General features: G+C 40.4%; 1 protein-coding gene across 2 annotated transcripts in view; it reads left to right on the forward strand.

Moving 5' to 3' along the window:
* LOC137278669 (anoctamin-8-like) overlaps positions 1–26,280 on the forward strand; it is a 53,820-nt gene that overhangs the window by 15,710 nt on the left and 11,830 nt on the right. For both annotated transcript variants that reach the window (XM_067811174.1, XM_067811175.1), the window contains exons 2-5: positions 5,363–5,609; positions 6,583–6,818; positions 23,626–23,742; positions 24,710–24,834. In XM_067811174.1, coding sequence (XP_067667275.1) covers positions 5,363–5,609; positions 6,583–6,818; positions 23,626–23,742; positions 24,710–24,834 — 725 coding nt within the window. The remainder of the gene's footprint in view (positions 1–5,362; positions 5,610–6,582; positions 6,819–23,625; positions 23,743–24,709; positions 24,835–26,280) is intronic.

Below are 26,280 nucleotides of genomic sequence, written 5' to 3' on the forward strand. Positions count from 1 at the left end.
ATGTGGTGCATAGGTTAGAATTTATGTCATGTTGATAGAATCTCCAGCTAACGTAAACAGATCCTTTCAGTTCTGGTGTACCTTTGTGTTGGTGTTTTGTCTTCAGCAGTGTCTGTCTGCCCTGCAGTTTGTCAACTTTTATTTATGAGGCCTGTGATGTGGCATTGCAAGGAAGGGCCTTGTATTGTAATCTGTAATTTCAACCAACATAAAAGGGTTCATAAAAGGGCAGCCATGTTGAAAATGTATGTATTTGGCATATTACTTACCAGTCACTTCACATACCATGTAGTAAGTGTACATATGTCATGTGCAGTACATATGTCATGTGCAGTTTGACCAACTATAAACATGATGATAAATTTTTGTGCCCAGTTTTGTGGATCTACCATTCATATGAAGTCTAAGTATTGTGAAGATGATCCTGTTACATTTTTACAACAATCTATACACCAAATTCTTGTCTGATTTAAACATGCTTAGTAACTGAAGCAGTTGCCATATTTGATGTATAAAACACCCCAGAAGCAAAGGTAATTAAATTCCAGAAGGAGAGTGATCATGAGGAAAGTATTCATACGAAGCACATGTTCTTACAAAGGGGCCTGTAACATGCTTATTGCTAGTATCAAAGGTCTAGGTTGACAAACTCTTAAACCTGTTGCTTGTCGTTAAGTTCTTTCATATCATATGGAAAGAGAATTGTTTCTAGCTTTGTTCAGGTTTGTTTTTAAATTCCTTGTTCAAAGTCTCAATATTTATGAATATTTTGAATCACTGGTTCACAAAGTCTTATGAATGTTTTAGAATGCAAACTAGAGAAATCTCAGAGGTTGTTTGTACATAAGATCTATGTCCCAATGTTTGTAGTTTATTATGATGCAGAGGTGAATATAATCCAATGTATGATCTAAGGAGACAGATTGGTGACAGCTTGCCTTGTGTCTACGTAGTGTTTGTTGAGGGGATCTGAGTCTGTTGAAGACAGACTTGGCTCACATCATCAGTGGTCATTGTATCATGTACTTGTTGAATTGCTTCTCGTCAGATATGGATCTGCTGCATAAAGCTTTGCACAGACTGTTTGATTTGTTGTGGTTATTGTGAGCGAACATTATATTCTGTTTTATAACATTAGATTCTATTTGAAAAACTTGTAGTGCAGTACAGAAGATAGGGTAGTAAATATGCAATTCATTTTCCTACTGTTATTTTACATAATGGAACCAAAATTAAGTTTGACCCAAAATATAAAGTTAGCCATAAATCTAAATGTAAACTATTTGCACTATTGATCCCTCCACAGATGGCTGTCAGCTCACTTCATCTCTCTCTAGATGAGAGACCCCTGCATCCCTCCAGCGATAGCTGCCACCATCCCTGCATCCTTCTCCAGATGACTGTCACTACCATGCATCCCTCCCTAGATGACTGTCACCACCACTGCATCCCTCCTTAGATGACTGTCACCACCCCTTCATACCTCCTTAGATGACTGTCACCACCCTACATCCCTCTTTAGATGACTGTCACCACCTCTGCATCCCTCCCTAGATGACTGTCACCACCCCTGCATCCCTTCTTGGATGACTGTTATCACCCCTACATCCTTCCTTAGATGACTGTCAGCACCCCAGCATCCCTCCCTAGATGACTGTCACCACCCCTGCATCCCTTCTTGGATGACTGTCACCACCCCTGCATCCCTTCTTGGATGACTGTCGCCACCCCTACATCCCTCCTTAGATGACAGTCACCACCCTACATCCCTCCCTAGATGACTGTCACCACCCCTGCATCCCTTCTTGGATGACTGTCACCACCCCTGCATTCCTTCTTGAATGACTGTCACCACCCAGCATCCCTCCCTAGATGACTGTCACCACCCCTGCATCCCTCCTTAGATGACTGTCACCACCCCTGCATCCCTCCTTTCGTGACTGTCACTACCCCCTGCATCCCCCTTAGATAACTGTCACCAACATCTACATGACTGTCTCTACCCCTGCATCTTCTACCTTGTCACTGTCGTCCCTCTATAGCTATGTTAACAATGTCGTCAGTGAAGTCCTATTACTGCAGCCCTGCCCTTGATCACAATGACTATACAGCCCAGAGTAATTAACACTATTCATACTGCTATAATTGCTTAGCATCCTTTGTGTTCTATAATTCATCCCCAGCAGGTTGAGCTCCCCTCTGTGGCAAGTGCTTCATCTGCAGGACTTCCCATCTATTGTAGGAACTTTAATCAATATGTTAAGACACAGAGTGGGACTGAATTGGGAACAGTGCTAAGTTTGTGATAGTGCAGTTAGTCGCCTGCCCGCCCATTGTGTAGCTGTCTAATTATGATACAGCCTGTTTTACATATCTCTTGTCGCTTTTCCTGCAGGCTTAATGAGATATCAGTTAGTTATCTTGTAATTCCTGTTGCGTACTGGGCGACATTCATATGAAGGAGAATCTTTTGCTTCTGGAGTGTATGAGTGTTACGTGATGTTTTCCTCTCTGTGCCAGGCAGGTAACGACAGCGTCACAATGATGCCCACGCAAGCAAGTGTATGTACAAAACCGGGATATATGGGGAGACATAATCACATCTTAACTGACATCTATTGAATGTATTAAGTGACAAGATTCCTTGGTTAATTCAATATGGATTGGTTTTATGGAGGCTGACATTTGTAACTTGTTTTCTGGTCTTGATTTGTACTTGAGCTAGTGGTATGTGTTATGTTCCCGAATTGTGGGCTAGACCGAGACTTCTGCATGGTATAGTGAGAGTGAGTGAGTGAGTTTAGTTTTACGCCGCACTCAGCAATATTACAGCTATATGGCGGCGGTCTGTAAATAATCGAGTCTGGACCAGACAATCCAGTGACCAACAACATGAGCATCGATCTGCGCAATTGGGAACCGATGACATGTGTCAACCAAGTCAGCGAGCCTGACCACCCGATCCCGTTAGTCGCCTCTTACGACAAGCATAGTCGCCTTTTATGACAAGCATGGGTTGCTGAAGGCCTATTCTACCCCGGGACCTTCACGGGTGTGGTATAGTGAGATGTGTGTATGTGCTGTGTGTGATATGACTCTGGTGTATGATTGTCTGACTTGTACATATTCTAGTGGGGTGGGTGTGTATGTGCTGTGTGTGTGATATGGCTCTTGTGTAGGATTGTCTGACTTGTACATATACTAGTGGGATGTGTGTATGTGCTGTGTGTGTGATATGGCTCTGGTGTTGGATTGTCTGACTTGTACAGTATATAGTTTGGTGTATGTATGTGCTGTGTGTGTGATATGGCTCTGGTGTAGGATTGTCTGACTTGTACATATTCTAGTAGGATGTGTGTATGTGCTGTGTGTGTGATATGGCTCTGGTGTAGGATTGTCTGACTTGTACAGTATATAGTTTGGTGTGTGTATGTGCTGTGTGTGTGATATGGCTCTGGTGTAGGATTGTCTGACTTGTACATATTCTAGTAGGGTGTGTGTATGTGCTGTGTGTGTGACATGGCTCTGGTGTAGGATTGTCTGACTTGTACGGTATATAGTTTGGTGTGTGTATGTGCTGTGTGTGTGATATGGCTCTGGTGTAGGATTGTCTGACTTGTACATATTCTAGTAGGGTGTGTATGTGCTGTGTAGTGATATGACTCTGGTGTAGGATTGTCTGACTTGTACATATTCTAGTGGGGTGTGTGTATGTGCTGTGGTTGTGGTGTGGCTCTGGTGTAGGATTGTCTGGCTTGTACATGTACATATTCTAATGGGGTGGGGGTTGGGGGAGGGGAGTGGGGGGGTGTATGTGCTGTTTGTATGATCCTACTCTGATCTCTATTCTTTGTATCTACACATAGAGGGCTAACATAAGCTTACTGTGAACTGTATTGTATTAGGCAGTAAGTGGTGTAGGATCTATCCATCTAGTGTTTTGCTTTTATCACTGAGTTTGTTAAAACATTTTTTGAAAATCAAGCATATGCTGAGTCTTAAGTTCAGTCAAGATTTATGAGATACTTGTATGTTGATTAATGTTGTGGTTGATACATCATTTTTCTGTTGTTTTGCAAAATGATCTGCATCTAAATCTGAACAGATGTACCCGTTGAAAGTGCATGTAAGCTTGATATCGTCGTTTATGACTTTCAGGACCATTTGGCAGATCAGTATGAAGCTATGTGAAATGGAGCCATGGCCATTTGATGGTCATTCTGATGGGTTGACATGAGATGTATCCATGTATACTTTGTGTGTTTCCTCTGACTCATGTACCTGATCGTCTGAAATGTCACAGACTTATGTATGAGCTACTGGAACACTGATGGATGGGCCTTGCTGGTGCTTGTGTTTCAGCCCGGGACCACAGACACATTAATGTTGTATTGATAGATCAGTCTCATTCAGAAGTGTGGTTCTAGTATTTTTCAGAGGTGAATTGAGTAATAGAAATGGTATATATTGCTTAAGGTGTTTTGAGGTTTTCTTAAGTGGTAGCAATACATTCTTATTTTATTTTATAATGCTGTATGAGAATATTTGAAATATACAGTAGCATTTAAGCATATTTAGTAAATATTCAATGTTTCCTTTTTCCAAATCTTCCTCTGGTTAAAGTCACTTGTGACAGGTCATTAACATATCAAATACTGACGCATGTGAGGGAAAGGGAAGTTGTTCACTGGAAATGTTGAGTGTTCTAGTAGTGGTCTTCAGCAAGGACCAAGGGTTTCATCTGGTAGGAAGCATTCCACATTATTAGGTGCCTAGGTCCCCACTATCATAAGTCTTCTGGGTTCTAGTGGGTTGAGATCACTACTGACCCAAGCTTGTGGGAGTCTGTTCCCCACTGTCATAAGCCTTGTAAGTTCTAGTGAGTTGAGATCACTACTGACCCAAGCCTCTATGAGTCTGGTCCCCCATGGAGCCCCCATGTCCTAATCCTCAGTGTTCTAGCCCGATAATAATCCTGGCTGTGAATATGCACACTGGCTGCACTGACTGTCACTAGTATATGGTTTTTGACCAGTTTAGTTAAACTGACAGACATTGATGCATTTTGGAAAACAGCATTATTCTTTGATTTATGCAGTACAGTAGTTTCTCCTGTCACAGGCCTCTATGACTGAGCTTGACCGTTGCGGGCACTGCCCTTCTTATACACAGATGTACAACCCACCACCATAATTCTGATACATGAACAGAAACCATCTAATGAACCCATGGGTATTAAATATTTAAATGTTGCATCTATCATCTCATAGTGATACAGTAACTGGATTGAGTTGACATTCTGCTGCCCTTCCCTTTTGTGTCCTACATTGATTCTGTCTGACTCCCTCCTTGTTGTCTTCAGCGTACAGGATGTTCGGGAAGAGGCTGGACAGTACGAAAAGACTGGTGGTGTCCAGCAAGGTATGGATGAAGACTATCCCAACACAGAACTGTGATATCCTTCTCACATTTCCTGCCAAGGCAGATGATGCAACTCTTATGTGGCTCCTGGCACGGCTCAAGACTCGTGCTCCTCAGATAATTGTTCATGTCCGTCACCACAGCAACTCAGGAATCTATGGCTTCTACATGACAGCGACGTATGAGAAGTGAGTTGTTAATATGGGCATGGTGTACATTTGATATGTTCACTGTTAGTGTTTTGCCTTTGTTCATTAGTTCATTAATGAATGTGATGGTGGAAATTGCGTTTGCCTGTCCCAACCTTTACATTGGTACAGTCTGTGTAGGTACAGTGTGGTATTTTTGGTTCTGGTGTTAACAACTCTATCATGTGAGAATAGCTCCTGCACCTCAGACTTGCAGGCTGGCTTCAGGTCATCATGGACCATCATGGACCATCATGGATCTTTCCTTTAGATTTCAGTCACTGGTTTGTTTTCTCCAACTCAGCTGGTGTAGCTGGAATAGTGCTGTCTGTAGCTTTCTCACACTCCATGGAGTGTCTCAGTGAACTCAGTGGTACCGGAGTAGGTTCTGTGTGGTTGTTATGTGAACCATAGGTATCAGGGCATGTGATCTGGGATTGTGAGTGGTCCGAAATATCAACAGGCACTGTGTGGTAGCTGTTAAAATGGATGTTGAATGTACCACACTGTTCACCTGCCATATCCTCAACACAGAATCAGAATGTTAGAAATGTTTTAATTTGTCCCACAGTTTTTCAGTTCTGGTATTCATGTAGTGTTGACAAATTTATAGTTAGTTAGATTCTAACAAGTTTTCAACTTGTGCATTTCTTTTTTTCAGAGGATATTACCACTATCTCCCATGTAAACATGTAATATCTCCTCTGCAATATGCTGTGTTATTATTGTCTTCCAGATATATATTGCATGATTATCACTGACTTTGGACTGGATGGCCATCATGATTGGGAGTAATTGGTGACACTGCTGACCAGGTGTAGGCCAATCATATGGGACTTGGCTTGTAATATGAGTCTCTTGCTTCTCTGTTCCAAGCTTAGAGGCCGGTGTGATGTAGATGATGGTGTCCTGGAACCACTGAACATGATGTGGACTGGTAGATATATTACAGATGAATGTTTGCTTCTGACAGTTTACTGAAGGGCACAGAGGAGCTTAGCATCAAGAAGCCACTGAAGATGGACTATGGCGGAGGCATGAAGGAGTTCACGTTTGAGGACCAGGATTGTTTCGCTGGTGTGGAGGATGAGAAGACCTTCCTGACAAGCCAGGAAAGACAGAACATACTCTACCACCTGCTGTGTGAGCTCCGAGCTGTCGAGGGAGAGCAGCTCACCAAGATTAGGTTCGTGGAAGGTCAACCCATCGGTGAGTAGCAGTTGGATCAGTCAAGGTTGACATTGTGGGGGGGTAATTATGATACGATAGATAAATTAGAGATTCACATAATTAAGAATCAGTAGATTATTGGGGAGGTAACCATAGTTTTGAAATAGATTACGAGAAGATGATAATACAACAGAATGTAGGTGAGGTATTGTAATATGTTTACATGGGATGTAGTAATGATAATATACTCAGCGAAAAAAAGAAACAGAAAACATGAACATTTTTAACTTACCTCAACCACAGGTCTTATGGATATTACCTCAACCATAGGTCTTATGGATATTACCTCAACCATAGGTCTTATGGATATTACCTCAACCATAGGTCTTATGGATATTACCTCAACCATAGGTCTTATGAACATTACCTCAACCATAGGTCTTATGGATATTACCTCAACCATAGGTCTTATGGATATTACCTCAACCACAACCATAGGTCTTATGGATATTACCTCAACCACAGGTCTTATGGATATTACCTTACCATAGGTCTTATGGATATTACCTCAACCATAGGTCTTATGGATATTACCTCAACCATAGGTCTTATGGATATTACCTCAACCATAGGTCTTATGGATATTACCTCAACCATAGGTCTTATGGATATTACCTCAACCATAGGTCTTATGGATATTACCTCAACCATAGGTCTTACGGATATTACCTCAACAATAGGTCTTATGGATATTACCTCAACCATAGGTCTTATGAATATTACCTCAACCATAGGTCTTATGGATATTACCTTACCATAGGTCTTATGGATATTACCTCAACCATAGGTCTTATGGATATTACCTCAGCCACAGGTCTTATGGATATTACCTCAACCAAAGGTCTTATGGATATTACCTCAACCACAGGTCTTATGGATATTACCTCAACCATAGGTCTTACGGATGTTACCTCAACCATAGGTCTTATGGACATTACCTCAACCACAGGTCTTATGGATATTACCTCAACCATAGGTCTTATGGATATTACCTCAACCACAGGTCTTATGGATATTACCTCAACCACAGGACTTATGGATATTACCTCAACCATAGGTCTTATGGATATTACCTCAACCATAGGTCTTATGGATATTACCTTACCATAGGTCTTATGGATATTACCTCAACCATAGGTCTTATGGATATTACCTCAGCCACAGGTCTTATGGATATTACCTCAACCAAAGGTCTTATGGATATTACCTCAACCACAGGTCTTATGGATATTACCTCAACCATAGGTCTTACGGATGTTACCTCAACCATAGGTCTTATGGATATTACCTCAACCACAGGTCTTATGGATATTACCTCAACCATAGGTCTTATGGATATTACCTCAACCACAGGTCTTATGGATATTACCTCAACCACAGGACTTATGGATATTACCTCAACCATAGGTCTTATGGATATTACCTCAACCATAGGTCTTATGGATATTACCTTACCACAGGTCTTATGGATATTACCTCAACTACAGAACTTATGGATGTAACCTCAACCATAGGTCTTATGGATGTTACCTTACCATAGGTCTTATGGATATTACCTTACCATATGTCTTATGGATATTACCTCAACCATAGGTCTTATGTATATTACCTCAACCATAGGTCTTATGGATATTACCTCAACCATAGGTCTTATGGATATTACCTTACCATAGGTCTTATGGATATTACCTCAACCACAGGTCTTATGGATATTACCTTACCATATGTCTTATAGATATTACCTCAACCATAGGTCTTATGGATATTACCTTACCATAGGTCTTATGGATATTACCTCAACCATATGTCTTATGGATATTACCTCAACCATATGTCTTATGGATATTACCTCAAGCATAGGTCTTATGGATATTACCTTACCATAGGTCTTATGGATATTACCTCAACCATAGGTCTTATGGATATTACCTCAACCATAGGTCTTATGGATATTACCTCAACAATAGGTCTTATGGATATTACCTCAACCATAGGTCTTATGGATATTACCTCAACCATAGGTCTTATGAATATTACCTCAACCATAGGTCTTATGGATATTACCTTACCATAGGTCTTATGGATATTACCTCAACCATAGGTCTTATGGATATTACCTCAGCCACAGGTCTTATGGATATTACCTCAACCAAAGGTCTTATGGATATTACCTCAACCACAGGTTTTATGGATATTACCTCAACCATAGGTCTTACGGATGTTACCTCAACCATAGGTCTTATGGATGTTACCTCAACCATAGGTCTTATGGATATTACCTCAACCATAGGTCTTATGGATATTACCTCAACCATAGGTCTTATGGATTTTACCTCAACCACAGGTCTTATGGATATTACCTCAACCACAGGTCTTATGGATATTACCTCAACCATAGGTCTTATGGATATTACCTCAACCACAGGTCTTATGGATATTACCTCAACCATAGGTCTTATGGATATTACCTCAACCACAGGTCTTATGGATATTACCTCAACCATAGGTCTTATGGATATTACCTTACCACACGTCTTATGGATATTACCTCAACTACAGAACTTATGGATATAACCTCAACCATAGGTCTTATGGATGTTACCTTACCATAGGTCTTATGGATATTACCTTACCATATGTCTTATGGATATTACCTCAACCATAGGTCTTATGTATATTACCTCAACCATAGGTCTTATGGATATTACCTCAACCATAGGTCTTATGGATATTACCTCAACCATAGGTCTTATAGATATTACCTCAACCAAAGGTCTTATGGATATTACCTTACCATATGTCTTATGGATATTACCTCAACCATAGGTCTTATGTATATTACCTCAACCACAGGTCTTATGGATATTACCTCAACCATAGGTCTTATGGATATTACCTCAACCATAGGTCTTATGGATATTACCTCAACCACAGGTCTTATGGATATTACCTCAACCATAGGTCTTATGGATATTACCTCAACCACAGGTCTTATGGATATTACCTCAACCACAGGACTTATGGATGTTACCTCAACCATAGGTCTTATGGATATTACCTCAACCATAGGTCTTATGGATATTACCTTACCACAGGTCTTATGGATATTACCTCAACTACAAAACTTATGGATATAACCTCAACCATAGGTCTTATGGATGTTACCTTACCATAGGTCTTATGGATATTACCTTACCATATGTCTTATGGATATTACCTCAACCATAGGTCTTATGGATATTACCTCAACCATAGGTCTTATGTATATTACCTCAACCATAGGTCTTATGGATATTACCTCAACCATAGGTCTTATGGATATTACCTTACCATAGGTCTTATGGATATTACCTCAACCACAGGTCTTATGGATATTACCTTACCATATGTCTTATAGATATTACCTCAAGCATAGGTCTTATGGATATTACCTTACCATAGGTCTTATGGATATTACCTCAACCATATGTCTTATGGATATTACCTCAACCATATGTCTTATGGATATTACCTCAAGCATAGGTCTTATGGATATTACCTTGCCATAGGTCTTATGGATATTACCTCAACCATAGGTCTTATGGATATTACCTCAACCATAGGTCTTATAGATATTACCTCAACCATAGGTCTTATGGATATTACCTCAACCATATGTCTTATAGATATTACCTCAACCAAAGGTCTTATGGATATTACCTTACCATAGGTCTTATGGATATTACCTCAACCACAGGTCTTATGTATATTTCCTTACCATATGTCTTATGGATATTACCTCAACCATAGGTCTTATGGATATTACCTCAACCATAGGTCTTATGGATATTACCTCAACCACAGGTCTTATGGATATTACCTCAACCACAGGTCTTATGGATATTACCTCAACCACAGGTCTTATGGATATTACCTCAACCATAGGTCTTATGGATATTACCTCAACCATAGGTCTTATGGATTTTACCTCAACCATAGGTCTTATGGATATTACCTCAACCACAGGTCTTATGGATATTACCTCAACCATAGGTCTTATGGATATTACCTCAACCATAGGTCTTATAGATATTACCTTACCATAGGTCTTATGGATATTACCTCAACCATAGGTCTTATGGATATTACCTCAACCATAGGTCTTATGGATTTTACCTTACCATAGGTCTTATGGATATTACCTCAACCACAGGTCTTATGGATATTACCTCAACCATAGGTCTTATGGATATTACCTCAACCATAGGTCATATAGATATTACCTTACCATAGGTCTTATGGATATTACCTCAACCATAGGTCTTATGGATATTACCTCAACCACAGGTCTTATGGATATTACCTCAACCACAGGTCTCATGGATATTACCTTACCATAGGTCTTATGGATATTACCTTACCATATGTCTTATGGATATTACCTCAACCATAGGTCTTATGTATATTACCTCAACCATAGGTCTTATGGATATTACCTCAACCATAGGTCTTATGGATATTACCTCAACCATAGGTCTTATAGATATTACCTCAACCAAAGGTCTTATGGATATTACCTTACCATATGTCTTATGGATATTACCTCAACCATAGGTCTTATGTATATTACCTCAACCACAGGTCTTATGGATATTACCTCAACCATAGGTCTTATGGATATTACCTCAACCATAGGTCTTATGGATATTACCTCAACCACAGGTCTTATGGATATTACCTCAACCATAGGTCTTATGGATATTACCTCAACCACAGGTCTTATGGATATTACCTCAACCACAGGACTTATGGATGTTACCTCAACCATAGGTCTTATGGATATTACCTCAACCATAGGTCTTATGGATATTACCTTACCACAGGTCTTATGGATATTACCTCAACTACAAAACTTATGGATATAACCTCAACCATAGGTCTTGTGGATGTTACCTTACCATAGGTCTTATGGATATTACCTTACCATATGTCTTATGGATATTACCTCAACCATAGGTCTTATGGATATTACCTCAACCATAGGTCTTATGTATATTACCTCAACCATAGGTCTTATGGATATTACCTCAACCATAGGTCTTATGGATGTTACCTTACCATAGGTCTTATGGATATTACCTCAACCACAGGTCTTATGGATATTACCTTACCATATGTCTTATAGATATTACCTCAAGCATAGGTCTTATGGATATTACCTTAACATAGGTCTTATGGATATTACCTCAACCATATGTCTTATGGATATTACCTCAACCGTATGTCTTATGGATATTACCTCAAGCATAGGTCTTATGGATATTACCTTGCCATAGGTCTTATGGATATTACCTCAACCATAGGTCTTATGGATATTACCTCAACCATAGGTCTTATAGATATTACCTCAACCATAGGTCTTATGGATATTACCTCAACCATAGGTCTTATAGATATTACCTCAACCATAGGTCTTATGGATATTACCTCAACCATAGGTCTTATAGATATTACCTCAACCAAAGGTCTTATGGATATTACCTTACCATAGGTCTTATGGATATTACCTCAACCATAGGTCTTATGTATATTTCCTTACCATATGTCTTATGGATATTACCTCAACCATAGGTCTTATGGATATTACCTCAACCATAGGTCTTATGGATATTACCTCAACCACAGGTCTTATGGATATTACCTCAACCACAGGTCTTATGGATATTACCTCAACCACAGGTCTTATGGATATTACCTCAACCATAGGTCTTATGGATATTACCTCAACCATAGGTCTTATGGATTTTACCTCAACCATAGGTCTTATGGATATTACCTCAACCACAGGTCTTATGGATATTACCTCAACCATAGGTCTTATGGATATTACCTCAACCATAGGTCTTATAGATATTACCTTACCATAGGTCTTATGGATGTTACCTCAACCATAGGTCTTATGGATATTACCTCAACCATAGGTCTTATGGATTTTACCTTACCATAGGTCTTATGGATATTACCTCAACCACAGGTCTTACGGATATTACCTCAACCATAGGTCTTATGGATATTACCTCAACCATAGGTCTTATAGATATTACCTTACCATAGGTCTTATGGATATTACCTCAACCATAGGTCTTATGGATATTACCTCAACCACAGGTCTTATGGATATTACCTCAACCACAGGTCTTATGGATATTACCTCAACCACAGGTCTTATGGATACTACCTCAACCATAGGTCTTATGGATATTACCTCAACCATAGGTCTTATGGATATTACCTCAACCATAGGTCTTATGGATGTTACCTCAACCACAGGTCTTATGGATATTACCTCAACCATAGGTCTTATGGATTTTACCTCAACCATAGGTCTTATGGATATTACCTCAACCATAGGTCTTATGGATATTACCTCAACCACAGGTCTTATGGATATTACCTCAACCACAGGTCTTATGGATATTACCTCAACCACAGGTCTTATGGATATTACCTTACCATAGGTCTTATGGATATTACCTCAACCATAGGTCTTATGGATATTACCTCAACCATAGGTCTTATGGATATTACCTTACCATATGTCTTATGGATGTTACCTCAACCATAGGTCTTATGGATATTACCTCAACCATAGGTCTTATGGATATTACCTTCCCATAGGTCTTGTGGATATTACCTCAACCATAGGTCTTATGGATATTACCTCAACCATAGGTCTTATGGATATTACCTCAACCACAGGTCTTATGGATATTACCTCAACCACAGGTCTTATGGATATTACCTCAACCATAGGTCTTACGGATGTTACCTCAACCATAGGTCTTATGGATATTACCTCAACCACAGGTCTTATGGATATTACCTCAACCATAGGTCTTATGGATATTACCTCAACCACAGGTCTTATGGATATTACCTCAACCACAGGACTTATGGATATTACCTCAACCATAGGTCTTATGGATATTACCTCAACCACAGGTCTTATGGATATTACCTCAACCATAGGTCTTATGGATATTACCTTACCATAGGTCTTATGGATATTACCTCAACCATAGGTCTTATGGATATTACCTCAGCCACAGGTCTTTTGGATATTACCTCAACCAAAGGTCTTATGAATATTACCTCAACCACAGGTCTTATGGATATTACCTCAACCATAGGTCTTACGGATGTTACCTCAACCATAGGTCTTATGGATGTTACCTCAACCATAGGTCTTATGGACATTACCTCAACCATAGGTCTTATGGATATTACCTCAACCATAGGTCTTATGGATTTTACCTCAACCATAGGTCTTATGGATATTACCTCAACCACAGGTCTTATGGATATTACCTCAACCATAGGTCTTATGGATATTACCTCAACCACAGGTCTTATGGATATTACCTCAACCATAGGTCTTATGGATATTACCTCAACCACAGGTCTTATGGATATTACCTCAACCATAGGTCTTATGGATATTACCTCAACCACAGGTCTTATGGATATTAACTCAACCACAGGACTTATGGATGTTACCTCAACCATAGGTCTTATGGATATTACCTCAACCATAGGTCTTATGGATATTACCTTACCACAGGTCTTATGGATATTACCTCAACTACAGAACTTATGGATATAACCTCAACCATAGGTCTTTTGGATGTTTCCTTACCATAGGTCTTATAGATATTACCTTACCATATGTCTTATGGATATTACCTCAACCATAGGTCTTATGGATATTACCTCAACCATAGGTCTTATGTATATTACCTCAACCATAGGTCTTATGGATATTACCTCAACCATAGGTCTTATGGATATTACCTTACCATAGGTCTTATGGATATTACCTCAACCACAGGTCTTATGGATATTTCCTTACCATATGTCTTATAGATATTACCTCAACCATAGGTCTTATGGATATTACCTTACCATAGGTCTTATGGATATTACCTCAACCATATGTCTTATGGATGTTACCTCAACCATATGTCTTATGGATATTACCTCAACCATAGGTCTTATGGATATTACCTTACCATAGGTCTTATGGATATTACCTCAACCATAGGTCTTATGGATATTACCTCAACCATAGGTCTTATAGATATTACCTCAACCATAGGTCTTATGGATATTACCTCAACCATAGGTCTTATAGATATTACCTCAACCAAAGGTCTTATGGATATTACCTTACCATAGGTCTTATGGATGTTACCTCAACCACAGGTCTTATGGATATTACCTTACCATATGTCTTATGGATATTACCTCAACCATAGGTCTTATGGATATTACCTCAACCATAGGTCTTATGGATATTACCTCAACCACAGGTCTTATGGATGTTACCTCAACCATAGGTCTTATGGATATTACCTCAACCACAGGTCTTATGGATATTACCTCAACCATAGGTCTTATGGATATTACCTCAACCATAGGTCTTATGGATTTTACCTCAACCATAGGTCTTATGGATATTACTTCAACCACAGGTCTTATGGATATTACCTCAACGATAGGTCTTATGGATATTACCTCAACCATAGGTCTTATAGATATTACCTTACCATAGGTCTTATGGATATTACCTCAACCATAGGTCTTATGGATGTTACCTCAACCATAGGTCTTATGGATTTTACCTTACCATAGGTCTTATGGATATTACCTCAACCACAGGTCTTATGGATATTACCTCAACCATAGGTCTTATGGATATTACCTCAACCATAGGTCTTATAGATATTACCTTACCATAGGTCTTATGGATATTACCTCAACCATAGGTCTTATGGATATTACCTCAACCACAGGTCTTATGGATATTACCTCAACCACAGGTCTTATGGATATTACCTCAACCATAGGTCTTATGGATATTACCTCAACCATAGGTCTTATGGATATTACCTCAACCATAGGTCTTATGGATATTACCTCAACCACATGTCTTATGGATATTACCTCAACCATAGGTCTTATGGATATTACCTCAACCATAGGTCTTATGGATATTACCTCAACCATGGGTCTTATGTATATTACCTCAACCATAGGTCTTATGGATATTACCTCAACCATAGGTCTTATGGATATTACCTCAACCATAGGTCTTATGGATATTACCTTACCATAGGTCTTATGGATGTTACCTCAACCACAGGTCTTATGGATATTACCTTACCATATGTCTTATAGATATTACCTCAACCATAGGTCTTATGGATATTACCTTACCATAGGTCTTATGGATATTACCTCAACCATATGTCTTATGGATGTTACCTCAACCATATGTCTTATGGATATTACCTCAACCATAGGTCTTATGGATATTACCTTACCATAGGTCTTATGGATATTACCTCAACCATAGGTCTTATGGATATTACCTCAACCATAGGTCTTATAGATATTACCTCAACCATAGGTCTTATGGATATTACCTCAACCATAGGTCTTATAGATATTACCTCAACCAAAGGTCTTATGGATATTACCTTACCATAGGTCTTATGGATATTACCTCAACCACAGGTCTTATGGATATTTCCTTACCATATGTCTTATGGATATTACCTCAACCATAGGTCTTATGGATATTACCTCAACCATAGGTCTTATGGATATTACCTCAACCACAGGTCTTATGGATATTACCTCAACCATAGGTCTTATGGATATTACCTCAACCACAGGTCTTATGGATGTTACCTCAACCATAGGTCTTATGGATATTACCTCAACCACAGGTCTTATGGATATTACCTCAACCATAGGTCTTATGGATATTACCTCAACCACAGGTCTTATGGATATTACCTCAACCATAGGTCTTATGGATATTACCTCAACCATAGGTCTTATAGATATTACCTTACCATAGGTCTTATGGATATTACCTCAACCATAGGTCTTATGGATGTTACCTCAACCATAGGTCTTATGGATTTTACCTTACCATATGTCTTATGGATATTACCTCAACCACAGGTCTTATGGATATTACCTCAACCATAGGTCTTATGGATATTACCTCAACCATAGGTCTTATAGATATTACCTTACCATAGGTCTTATGGATATTACCTCAACCATAGGTCTTATGGATATTACCTCAACCACAGGTCTTATGGATATTACCTCAACCATAGGTCTTATGGATGTTACCTCAACCACAGGTCTTATGGATATTACCTCAACCAGAGGTCTTATGGATATTACCTCAACCATAGGTCTTATGGATATTACCTCAACCATAGGTCTTATGGATATTACCTCAACCACAGGTCTTATGGATATTACCTCAACCATAGGTCTTATGGATATTACCTCAACCATAGGTCTTATGGATATTACCTCAACCATAGGTCTTATGGATATTACCTCAACCACAGGTCTTATGGATATTACCTCAACCACAGGTCTTATGGATATTACCTTACCATAGGTCTTATGGATATTACCTCAACCATAGGTCTTATGGATATTACCTCAACCATAGGTCTTATGGATATTACCTTACCATATTTCTTATGGATATTACCTCAACCACAGGTCTTATGGATATTACCTCAACCACAGGTCTTATGGATATTACCTCAACCACAGGTCTTATGGATATTACCTTACCATAGGTCTTATGGATATTACCTCAACCATAGGTCTTATGGATATTACCTCAACCATAGGTCTTATGGATATTACCTTACCATGTTTCTTATGGATATTACCTCAACCATAGGTCTTATGGATATTACCTCAACCATAGGTCTTATGGATATTACCTTACCATAGGTCTTGTGGATATTACCTCAACCATAGGTCTTATGGATATTACCTCAACCATAGGTCTTATGGATTTTACCTTACCATAGGTCTTATGGATATTACCTCAACCATAGGTCTTATGGATATTACCTCAACCATAGGTCTTATGGATATTACCTCAACCATAGGTCTTATGGATATTACCTCAACCACAGGTCTTATGGATATTACCTCAACCATAGGTCTTATGGATGTTACCTCAACCATTGGTCTTATGGATATTACCTCAACCATAGGTCTTATGGATATTACCTCAACCATAGGTCTTATGGATATTACCTCAACCATAGGTCTTATGGATATTACCTCAACCATATTACCTCAAGCTAAACGAGATCAAACAGTCGTTGATTCGCCATTCCCATGAATGGCTACCTCATGTTTCGACGAATCTATAGGCACGGAAGTGACGTGATCTCTGTACCCTTGTGGGCCATCCAAAATTCACTTTTACTTCAAGCGTCATGTGAGGACATGTTGTTGGTTTGCTTTTTCAGACCACCTATCTTTGTTCTTATTCCCTCTTTTCAAGCGTAAAGACGAAGTTTCTTCACTTACCTGGCTACCTCATGTTTTTGTTCTGATGTGGGTGTTTCCCATATGGTTCTTTCTTGATTGTACGGGCATTTGGTCAGTTTGCTAGTCCCTTGGCTTTCTTCTCCTTTGTACTCTGTATTTCAGCTGTGTTTTTTCATTATGGCTGGTATATTCTGTTGTTTTCAATGGCATGTGTTGCTCTCAGTGTGAGGGCAGCCATCTTTGTATGTCTCGCTCAGCTGTTTTGCATAACGGGGCATGACTATTGTTCGTGCAGGGGTGTTTTGCTACACTTTTGTGTAAGGTTATTTATTTTTTTTTTGTTAAAATAATATTTTGTATGTCTTCCCCTTTTTTCATGTTACAGTGTTTGTGCATGACTGGCCAGTTTTGCACCATTTGTAAGTCCTGAAATCGGCTAAGGACCCGCACCCCTGGTGTCCTGATTGTGCATCGTTTGCATGCACTTTGGATCACTGTTGCCTTCACGGTGTGCCGTTGTCTACCACTGAGTTCAAGACTCTCTTGGCAGTTAAGAGGATACGCTTCACGCAGCATCAGTGCAAGATGCCATCCTAGCTTCTTCACTGGGATTGCGTTCTTCATTGATGGATACTCCTGATCAATGCCTTCCTTCAGCATCAGGCTTGGAAATCTTGCAAGAATAAGCAGCGCCTGTGACACTGTCACCGGATCATTAAGTTAGTGACACCGTCATAGACTTATCAAGGCTCTCCCATCCTGAGGTGCAGAAACTACTATGCTCCCTGCTATTACCTAATGTCAATCCAACGCTGACGCCTACTTTGTTCTCTGACTCCACCTTGTTATTGCCAGTGCCTCACCCTACTGTTCCAGTGCTGACTATGTTGCTTCAGTCATCGTGTCTTCACTGCCAGCGCCAGTACTTCCCCCTACTACGGTGGTGATCTTCATGTTGGATCCAGCTCCGGTGTGTGTCGATGTCTCCACTATCAGCGCCAACCTCGACGACAACACCAACGCCAGTGCTGACCCTTGCTTCAGCTATCATGTCTTAAGTGCCGGTGCCTGTACACCTCTCCCTACTAGGGGGGTGAACTTGTGGGATCCAGGACCGGTACTAGTGTCAATGCCTCTTCTACCTACGCCATCCCGATGATTACGCTGTCTGCCTATCAGAGCTTGGGCTACCGCGTACCTGGTGTATTTTCATCTCATACCCCTTCTTGAGAGGAAGCCTTACAGCGCCAGTTTCTGGAAGAGCATGCTCAGCTACGTCCCTCACAGGTGGGAGGCGCAATCTTAAATCCAGGTCTAGATCTCCCTGGCCCTCACCTGTGTCCTGGGATGACTCCGAAGATCATTTTTTTCTCTCCAGGTTATAGTGAAGACAAGCTGGAAGATATGGATGACGGGTATACCTACTGCCCCCATCTCTCTTCTGCCATTTATGAGTGGATTGTGGACAGACTGCCAGATTGCCCGTCACCTTCAGCTGACATTAAGAGCTATTAAGCTTTCCCCGGAGTTTCTGCTTCCCCACTCATTCTATGGTGGCGCATGCTGTAACATCGGCAGATGCCGATTTCTCCAAGTTGTCAGTGAATCCAACAATCAAGCTCCAAAGTTGTGCAAGTAAGATTACAAGGTTCACAGCCTAGACCCTACCGACAGTGGGGCTGCTCATGATGGGTCCCTCAAGTGTTTGTCGAGTTCGTTGCAATCGTCTTACAGGGTTTAGATTCTAGTTGCTGGCAACAAATACTGAGCTGGAAAGGACATTAAAGCCTATTTCTGTGTTAGCTTTGACTACCTCAGTGGCTGCGTGGAATCTCACGGAAGTTTACTCGTCTAGGATTGACCACGTTGCAACCTTTATGACTCCAGTGGCAGGGGAAGGTGCTACATGACCTGCTGGCTCATTTGACGTTGGCTATGACTTTGTACGCGGTTCAGGAATTTGAACCTTTGCTTGTGGCAGGTTGAATTCAAGTGACACTTGTTACAAGCTCCTTTCACTGCTCGGTTTCTCTTTGAAGGGATGATTCCTGAAATTTACTGTCAGCATGCTGAGCTCATGGACACCATGGTGTCACTGTCAACATTGGAAGATTATGTCCTCTGCAGGGAAGCCATCCGTAGCACTTTCACCAGAGGCCACGGTTGTGGCAAGTACGACTACAGTGGTTAGCGCCATCAACAGGATCGTTCTCGGGTTCCCCCTTGATGTCCGACATGGAAGTGTCCTTATTACGAGAAGATATGAACCACCATGACTGGTTCCTCCTTACGAACAAGCATACGACTCTAACATTACATTGCCATGCACCAGCAGCGTGGAATTCAATAACATTATTTATGACGCTTCATTGAGCCCGTGTACTACAGTCAACCTGTATCAACATGGGGAAGTGGGGCATTTGCTTCACAGCTCTTGTATTAGATGACCATGGTGTTATCTTCTGCGGAAGATCACTGATGCAACGATGTGAAGCGCAGTCATCATGCGTCAGTATAAAGCGGCAGAAGAATTTGCGCGCTTTTACTGAGTCTTCTATACTCGTGCTCACTCGTGTTTTCCTGGGACGAGCCGAACAGTGACGATGTTAGGATAAAACTGATTGCTAGCGAGGGGATCACCGACAGCATAAGATTTCATTATGATCTCTTAGCTCCAACACCGGTGACATCACATATACAATGTGATTGGTCCTTGAAGTCAAATATTTTAGATATTTAGATACTTACCTTACAGTGGTAAGGTAAGTGATTCCCTCCCAATGCTGGACACTCCTCCCCACTCTGGGCTCCAAGGACCAAGCATTCAGTAAAAGTGAATTTTCGATGGACCAGCGCTTGCGCGGGTACAGAGATGTCACTTCCATGCCTATGTAATTGTTGATACATGTGGTATCCATTCATGGGAATGGCGAATCAACGACTGTTTGATCTCGTTTAGCGGAGCTTGAGGTAACATGCATAAGACCTATGGTAAGGTAAGTATTTAAATATCTAAAATATTTAGATTTTAATAACATTGGAAATTTGAGTTTTGCTCATATTAATACAAAATGAATACCAAATATCAATTTCTCGTGTCTGCATGCATCAGGAGTGATCTGTGCAGGTTGAATAATGTACGTCCAAAAAGCACAAAATAAAGTGGGAGAAACGCAAAAGCAGAACAATATGCGAGTGTGGTGTCCAAACATACCAACATGAAATGAGCACAATGTAAATTGATGGGCTATGAAAATGATGAATTTTATTGTGTGCCATCACAATTGTACAGCCACTGCAACGGCAGACAGAAGCTCAATACAGCAGTAGCTGCATCTATATCAGGGTTGTGTAGGACTATATCCCACACAGTGCCTCACTATCTACAAGTGCAGGTGTTTGACCTTCCCATTATGCAACAAGCAGACATTATTTTTCAGCACAACAATGACCTCTTGTGGTTTTCCGAATATATGAAATAATCGATGATTGATCGCAGTGAAGAAACGAACAAACAATCTACACTTTTTCTCATAATTTTGGAACAGCTGTTTTAATGTTTGAAACACTTGATGATTGATTGATTGATTGATTGATTCCATGAAGTGACAGTGACAGGCAGTTCTGGACTTGCCTTAGGTCCACACAAGATATTAAGAACATATGACCTTCACCTTCACCTTCACATTGAGTTGTTTCATGAACCTCAATCAGTGACAATGATTTCTGCCAGATTTGAACTATACTACCGACAGAAAATAAGCGAACCAAGAAATTGAATGTAGATGACTTTGACTGTGACAGGGTCCGTTATCGTGGCGTATCTCCCAAACGCAACATCCAATGACAATGGAATTTCGCATAATGCATGCCCAGCACATGCTACACATGCATAAAGAAGTTAACCCCTGTAAATGCACTGGAGAAGTCGCAATCACTAATGCAATAGAGATTGACACTTACTGACAGAAATGCCTCCGAGGCAGTATCTCGGTGAAGCAACAAAATGGAGAATTGTGGGGATGATAGAGTGGGGGACATCATTATGTGAAGTTGCCCGGCAAGTGGGTAAATCAAAAAGTGTAATTTCACGTCTGTGGGATAAGTACCGTCAAACGGGTGGGGTTGCAACGAGACCTGGGCGTGGTAGACCAAAATCAACGACACCACGACAGGATCGTCTCATTACGTTAATTGCTCTACGTGATAGGTTTAAATCGGCCCCTGCCATCAATAGAGAATTCCGCACACTCGCTGGAAGACGAATTTCAACCTCAACCGTTAAAAACCGACTCTATCAAGCTCGTCTGAAAGCAAGACGGCCTTTTAAGGGTGTCACCCTTTCAGGTCACCATAAGCGCCAAAGATTGGCATGGGCTAGGCAGCATCAGGGACGGGCTATGCGCCACTGGCGTTACACCATGTTCTCTGATGAGTCAAAGTTTTGCCTACGATTCACAGATGGCAGAAAACGTTGTTGGCGTTGGAGCGGGGAGCGATATGCCAGAGCAGCAATTCTTGACCATGATCGATATGGAGGTGTTAGTGTCATGGTGCGGGGTGGGATTACACATGACAGACGATCAGATTTGGTCATAATTAACGGAGCCATGACTGGTCAGCGATACGCTGACCAAATATTGCGTCCTGCTGTGGCTCCATTGGCTAGAGTTATCGGCCGAAATTTTGTATTCCAAGATGATAATGCCAGACTACATCTGGCCCGAATTGTCTCCGCTTATCTCCGACCAGAAGGTATTCAGACATTGGACTGGCCCTCTAAGTCCCCAGACCTGTCCCCAATTGAACATCTCTGGGATGTTCTTGGTCGACGGGTGTACGCCAGGGACCCATGACCCGCCAACCTGGCCCAGCTTGGTGCAGCTCTCCAAGAGGAATGGCGTGCAATACCACTGGCAACCATCCAGAAATTGATTAACAGCATGCCATCAAGGTGCCGTGAATGTGTTGCCCAACATGGTGGACACACCAGATATTGAACTTGACGCCTAAAATTGATTTAGTGGATATTTAAAGCAGTTTCAAATTCGCTATTATTTCATTAGTTCCCTTATTTCTTGTCGGTAGTATATTTGTTGAATCTATTAATTCAATCTATTGGTTATTCATACAGTACGTAAAGTATCCATCCGAAAACCATTTTTGTGTTTGTATTTTTGTAGAGTATATTTGTTTCATGACATTTTGCCGAAATTACTTTTCTTTAACATTAGCTGTCACCCCCTGGACTTTCGGAATTTGTGATTTGCTGTATCAGTGCTGCATGTTTTCCATAGAACGAGTTCATCATTACCGTGAAGAGTATCTTGAGTATGCCACAAGGTAAGTGAATTATCTTGGACACTGCAGTTATTGATCAGCCTCTGTGAAGTATGACGCCTGTGATTCCTCCATACAGTTCCCCGCCTCGAGTCCGGCAAGGTCATCTCGCAGGTGTTTCCCCTCCACAACAAGGAGGATCTTGCCGAGCTGCGAAAGTGCTGGGTCCAGGCGTTCTTCAGGAAACAACCACAACGTATGTGAAATATAGTTGGCAGTGACTGTGACAAATGCTACAGTCATCTTGTTCAGAATGTTTCATGGCAGCCAGGTAATGGAGTAGGAACAGCCCACCACTAAATACCAGTGTGACAAACAGTCAGCCAATACCTCAGAGTGTATTTCACAGAGAACCTCCTGTAACCTTTCCTGTAACCACTCAGGTTAAGTAATCTAATCCAAACAACACCCCATTGTGAGTCAGTGAGTCTTGTCAGGAGTGAGTGAGTAAATGATAGTAGGGCTTTGATTGGCTTTCTAGAAGTTGGGGAGTTGAAGCATGAGGACTATTTTATGGATATACAACTTCTTTATACTTTAGTCTATACAAAATAAAAAAGTTGTATATCCATAAAATAGTCCTCACCCTAAATGTTAGTAGGTATCAATTAATCCGCCAGACTTGAATGTCGCATCACATTAAGTCATGAACATTGTTAGGAATCTATGCTTTTCCTATCCTTGTTAAATGGTGAACCTTCTTGAGTACCTGAGTATAGCTCAGGTTTAAACGACAGAACCTCAAAAGGGTATATTACTTTCATGTTCACTGAAGAAGAAAAATAAATATTAAGTGGCAATTATGATAGAAATTGAGAATCAAGTTCATGCTAGCTTGAAGACACATCATATTTTCCTTCACGTTGTTGTAGGAATATGTAAAGATGCTTTCATAAGCAGGTGTTCAGCTTTGCCCATTCTTTCCCATGGATGTCTTGAGTGAACATGAATGAATAGCTGTAATCACTGCAGCACTAAATTTGCCTCTCTTGGCAGAGGCAGGATCTGCTGATTTACATGTAGATTTGATGTTCTACCACACCAGTGTCTGTAGGTGTCAAAAAGAGGTCAAAAAGGTCTAGTATGGTTGATACTTTAAAGATTATCCTGAAAATAAGTATTGCAATTTGTAATGATAAGTATTTGACTTTCTCGACTTTCAGAGAAGATCTGTGAGTACTTTGGTGTGAAGATTGCTCTGTATTTCGCCTACCTAGGACACTACACAGCGTCTCTGTGCTTCCCAACACTGCTGGGGATAGTGTTCTGGTTCATACAGGACTCACAGGTGAGATAATACGGTATTTGGTTCACTGCTTGCATACTTTGCAGTCTCTGTACAGGGAGAGATGTGATGATGTCAACGATAATATGTACATGTATCACACATGTTTAATTCTTGGTTTCTGTGGGTGTGTTTGATCAGTGCAGCCGCATACAGTATGCATATCTCTATGGTGTTATAATGTATAGCATTTCTCCAACACAGAGCATGCCAGAGTTAGACTGAAAGCTTTTGTGAGCTGATGAATCTCTGCACATTCTGGTGCTGGTTGACCATTCATCCAGTCCAACAGCTGGTCACAGAAGACTGTGACTGTAACGGCCCTGGCAACTTATGAACTCTTAGAAAGGTTTTGAAACAATTTTTGTGAAGGACATCATATCTTTGCAAAATTTCCTGTTTGAGAAATGTAGAATCTTCCTATGAAAACTTGATGAGTTCCCTCCTGCATATCAACATTTCATGTAGACATTTCAGAAAGCAAAGTAATTTTTTTGTCTGGCTTAATGGAAACAGTTATAAATGTATTATTGAGAGCACGGGTCAAGGTGCTTGCTGCCACTCTATCACATATATTGAGTTTAGTATGTGTGATTATAAGACTGGCTTCAGATGAATTATTGATATTGTAATCAACACTTACATTATGTTGTGTTTGCCTTGAGGTCAGCTGCCTGTCAGTGTAATTCCCTGGTGATGTGTTAACAAGTAGTACTAGACACACTGACTGCAGTGTGAGTGATGGTGACAGACCCATGGCAGGTCTGAATGGGCAATGACGTCGTCTGTTTAAGTAGCTACGGCAGCTGCAGATTAAACAAAAACAAGTTTGTTGAAACGTTGCAGTGTTTAGAGGTTTAGTTTTCTTTAATTTCTGTTTTCATTTCTGTTCAGCTTGCTTTCATGTGTTTTATTTTTGTGGTTTACATTATTACACCTTGACCAAAGTCCATCAATATATGTGCATTGTATTGTGTTTTTTTGCATGTGTTTTATCATGCCTTTTTTAACAATTACCAGTATTTATATCTCCTCTTATGATAATGCAGTCATGCCAATCAGTGTCAGTCTGCTTTTAAAGACTCTAGCACCACTCATGCTAATACCACAGGTGTTGATGTCTACCACTGCTCCACTACCTATGAGAGTGTATCACAGTGGAGGTGTCAGTATATCATGGTCATTAGTAGAGAAGGTGACAGTATATCGCGGCCATTGGTAGTGAAGGTGTCAGGATATCACCTCCATTGGTAGTGAAGGTGATAGTATATCATCATCATTGGTAATGAAGGTGTCAGTATATTGACGTCAGTGATAGTAATGGTGTCAGTATGTTGATCAGTGATAGTGAAGTTGTCAGTACATTGATATCATTGATAGTGGAGGTGTCAGCACATTGACATCAGTGATAGTGAAGGTGTCTGTATATTGATATCAGTGATAGTGAAG

This window comes from Haliotis asinina, chromosome 3 (assembly GCF_037392515.1).
Source record: "Haliotis asinina isolate JCU_RB_2024 chromosome 3, JCU_Hal_asi_v2, whole genome shotgun sequence".
Taxonomy (NCBI): Eukaryota; Metazoa; Mollusca; class Gastropoda; order Lepetellida; family Haliotidae; genus Haliotis; species Haliotis asinina.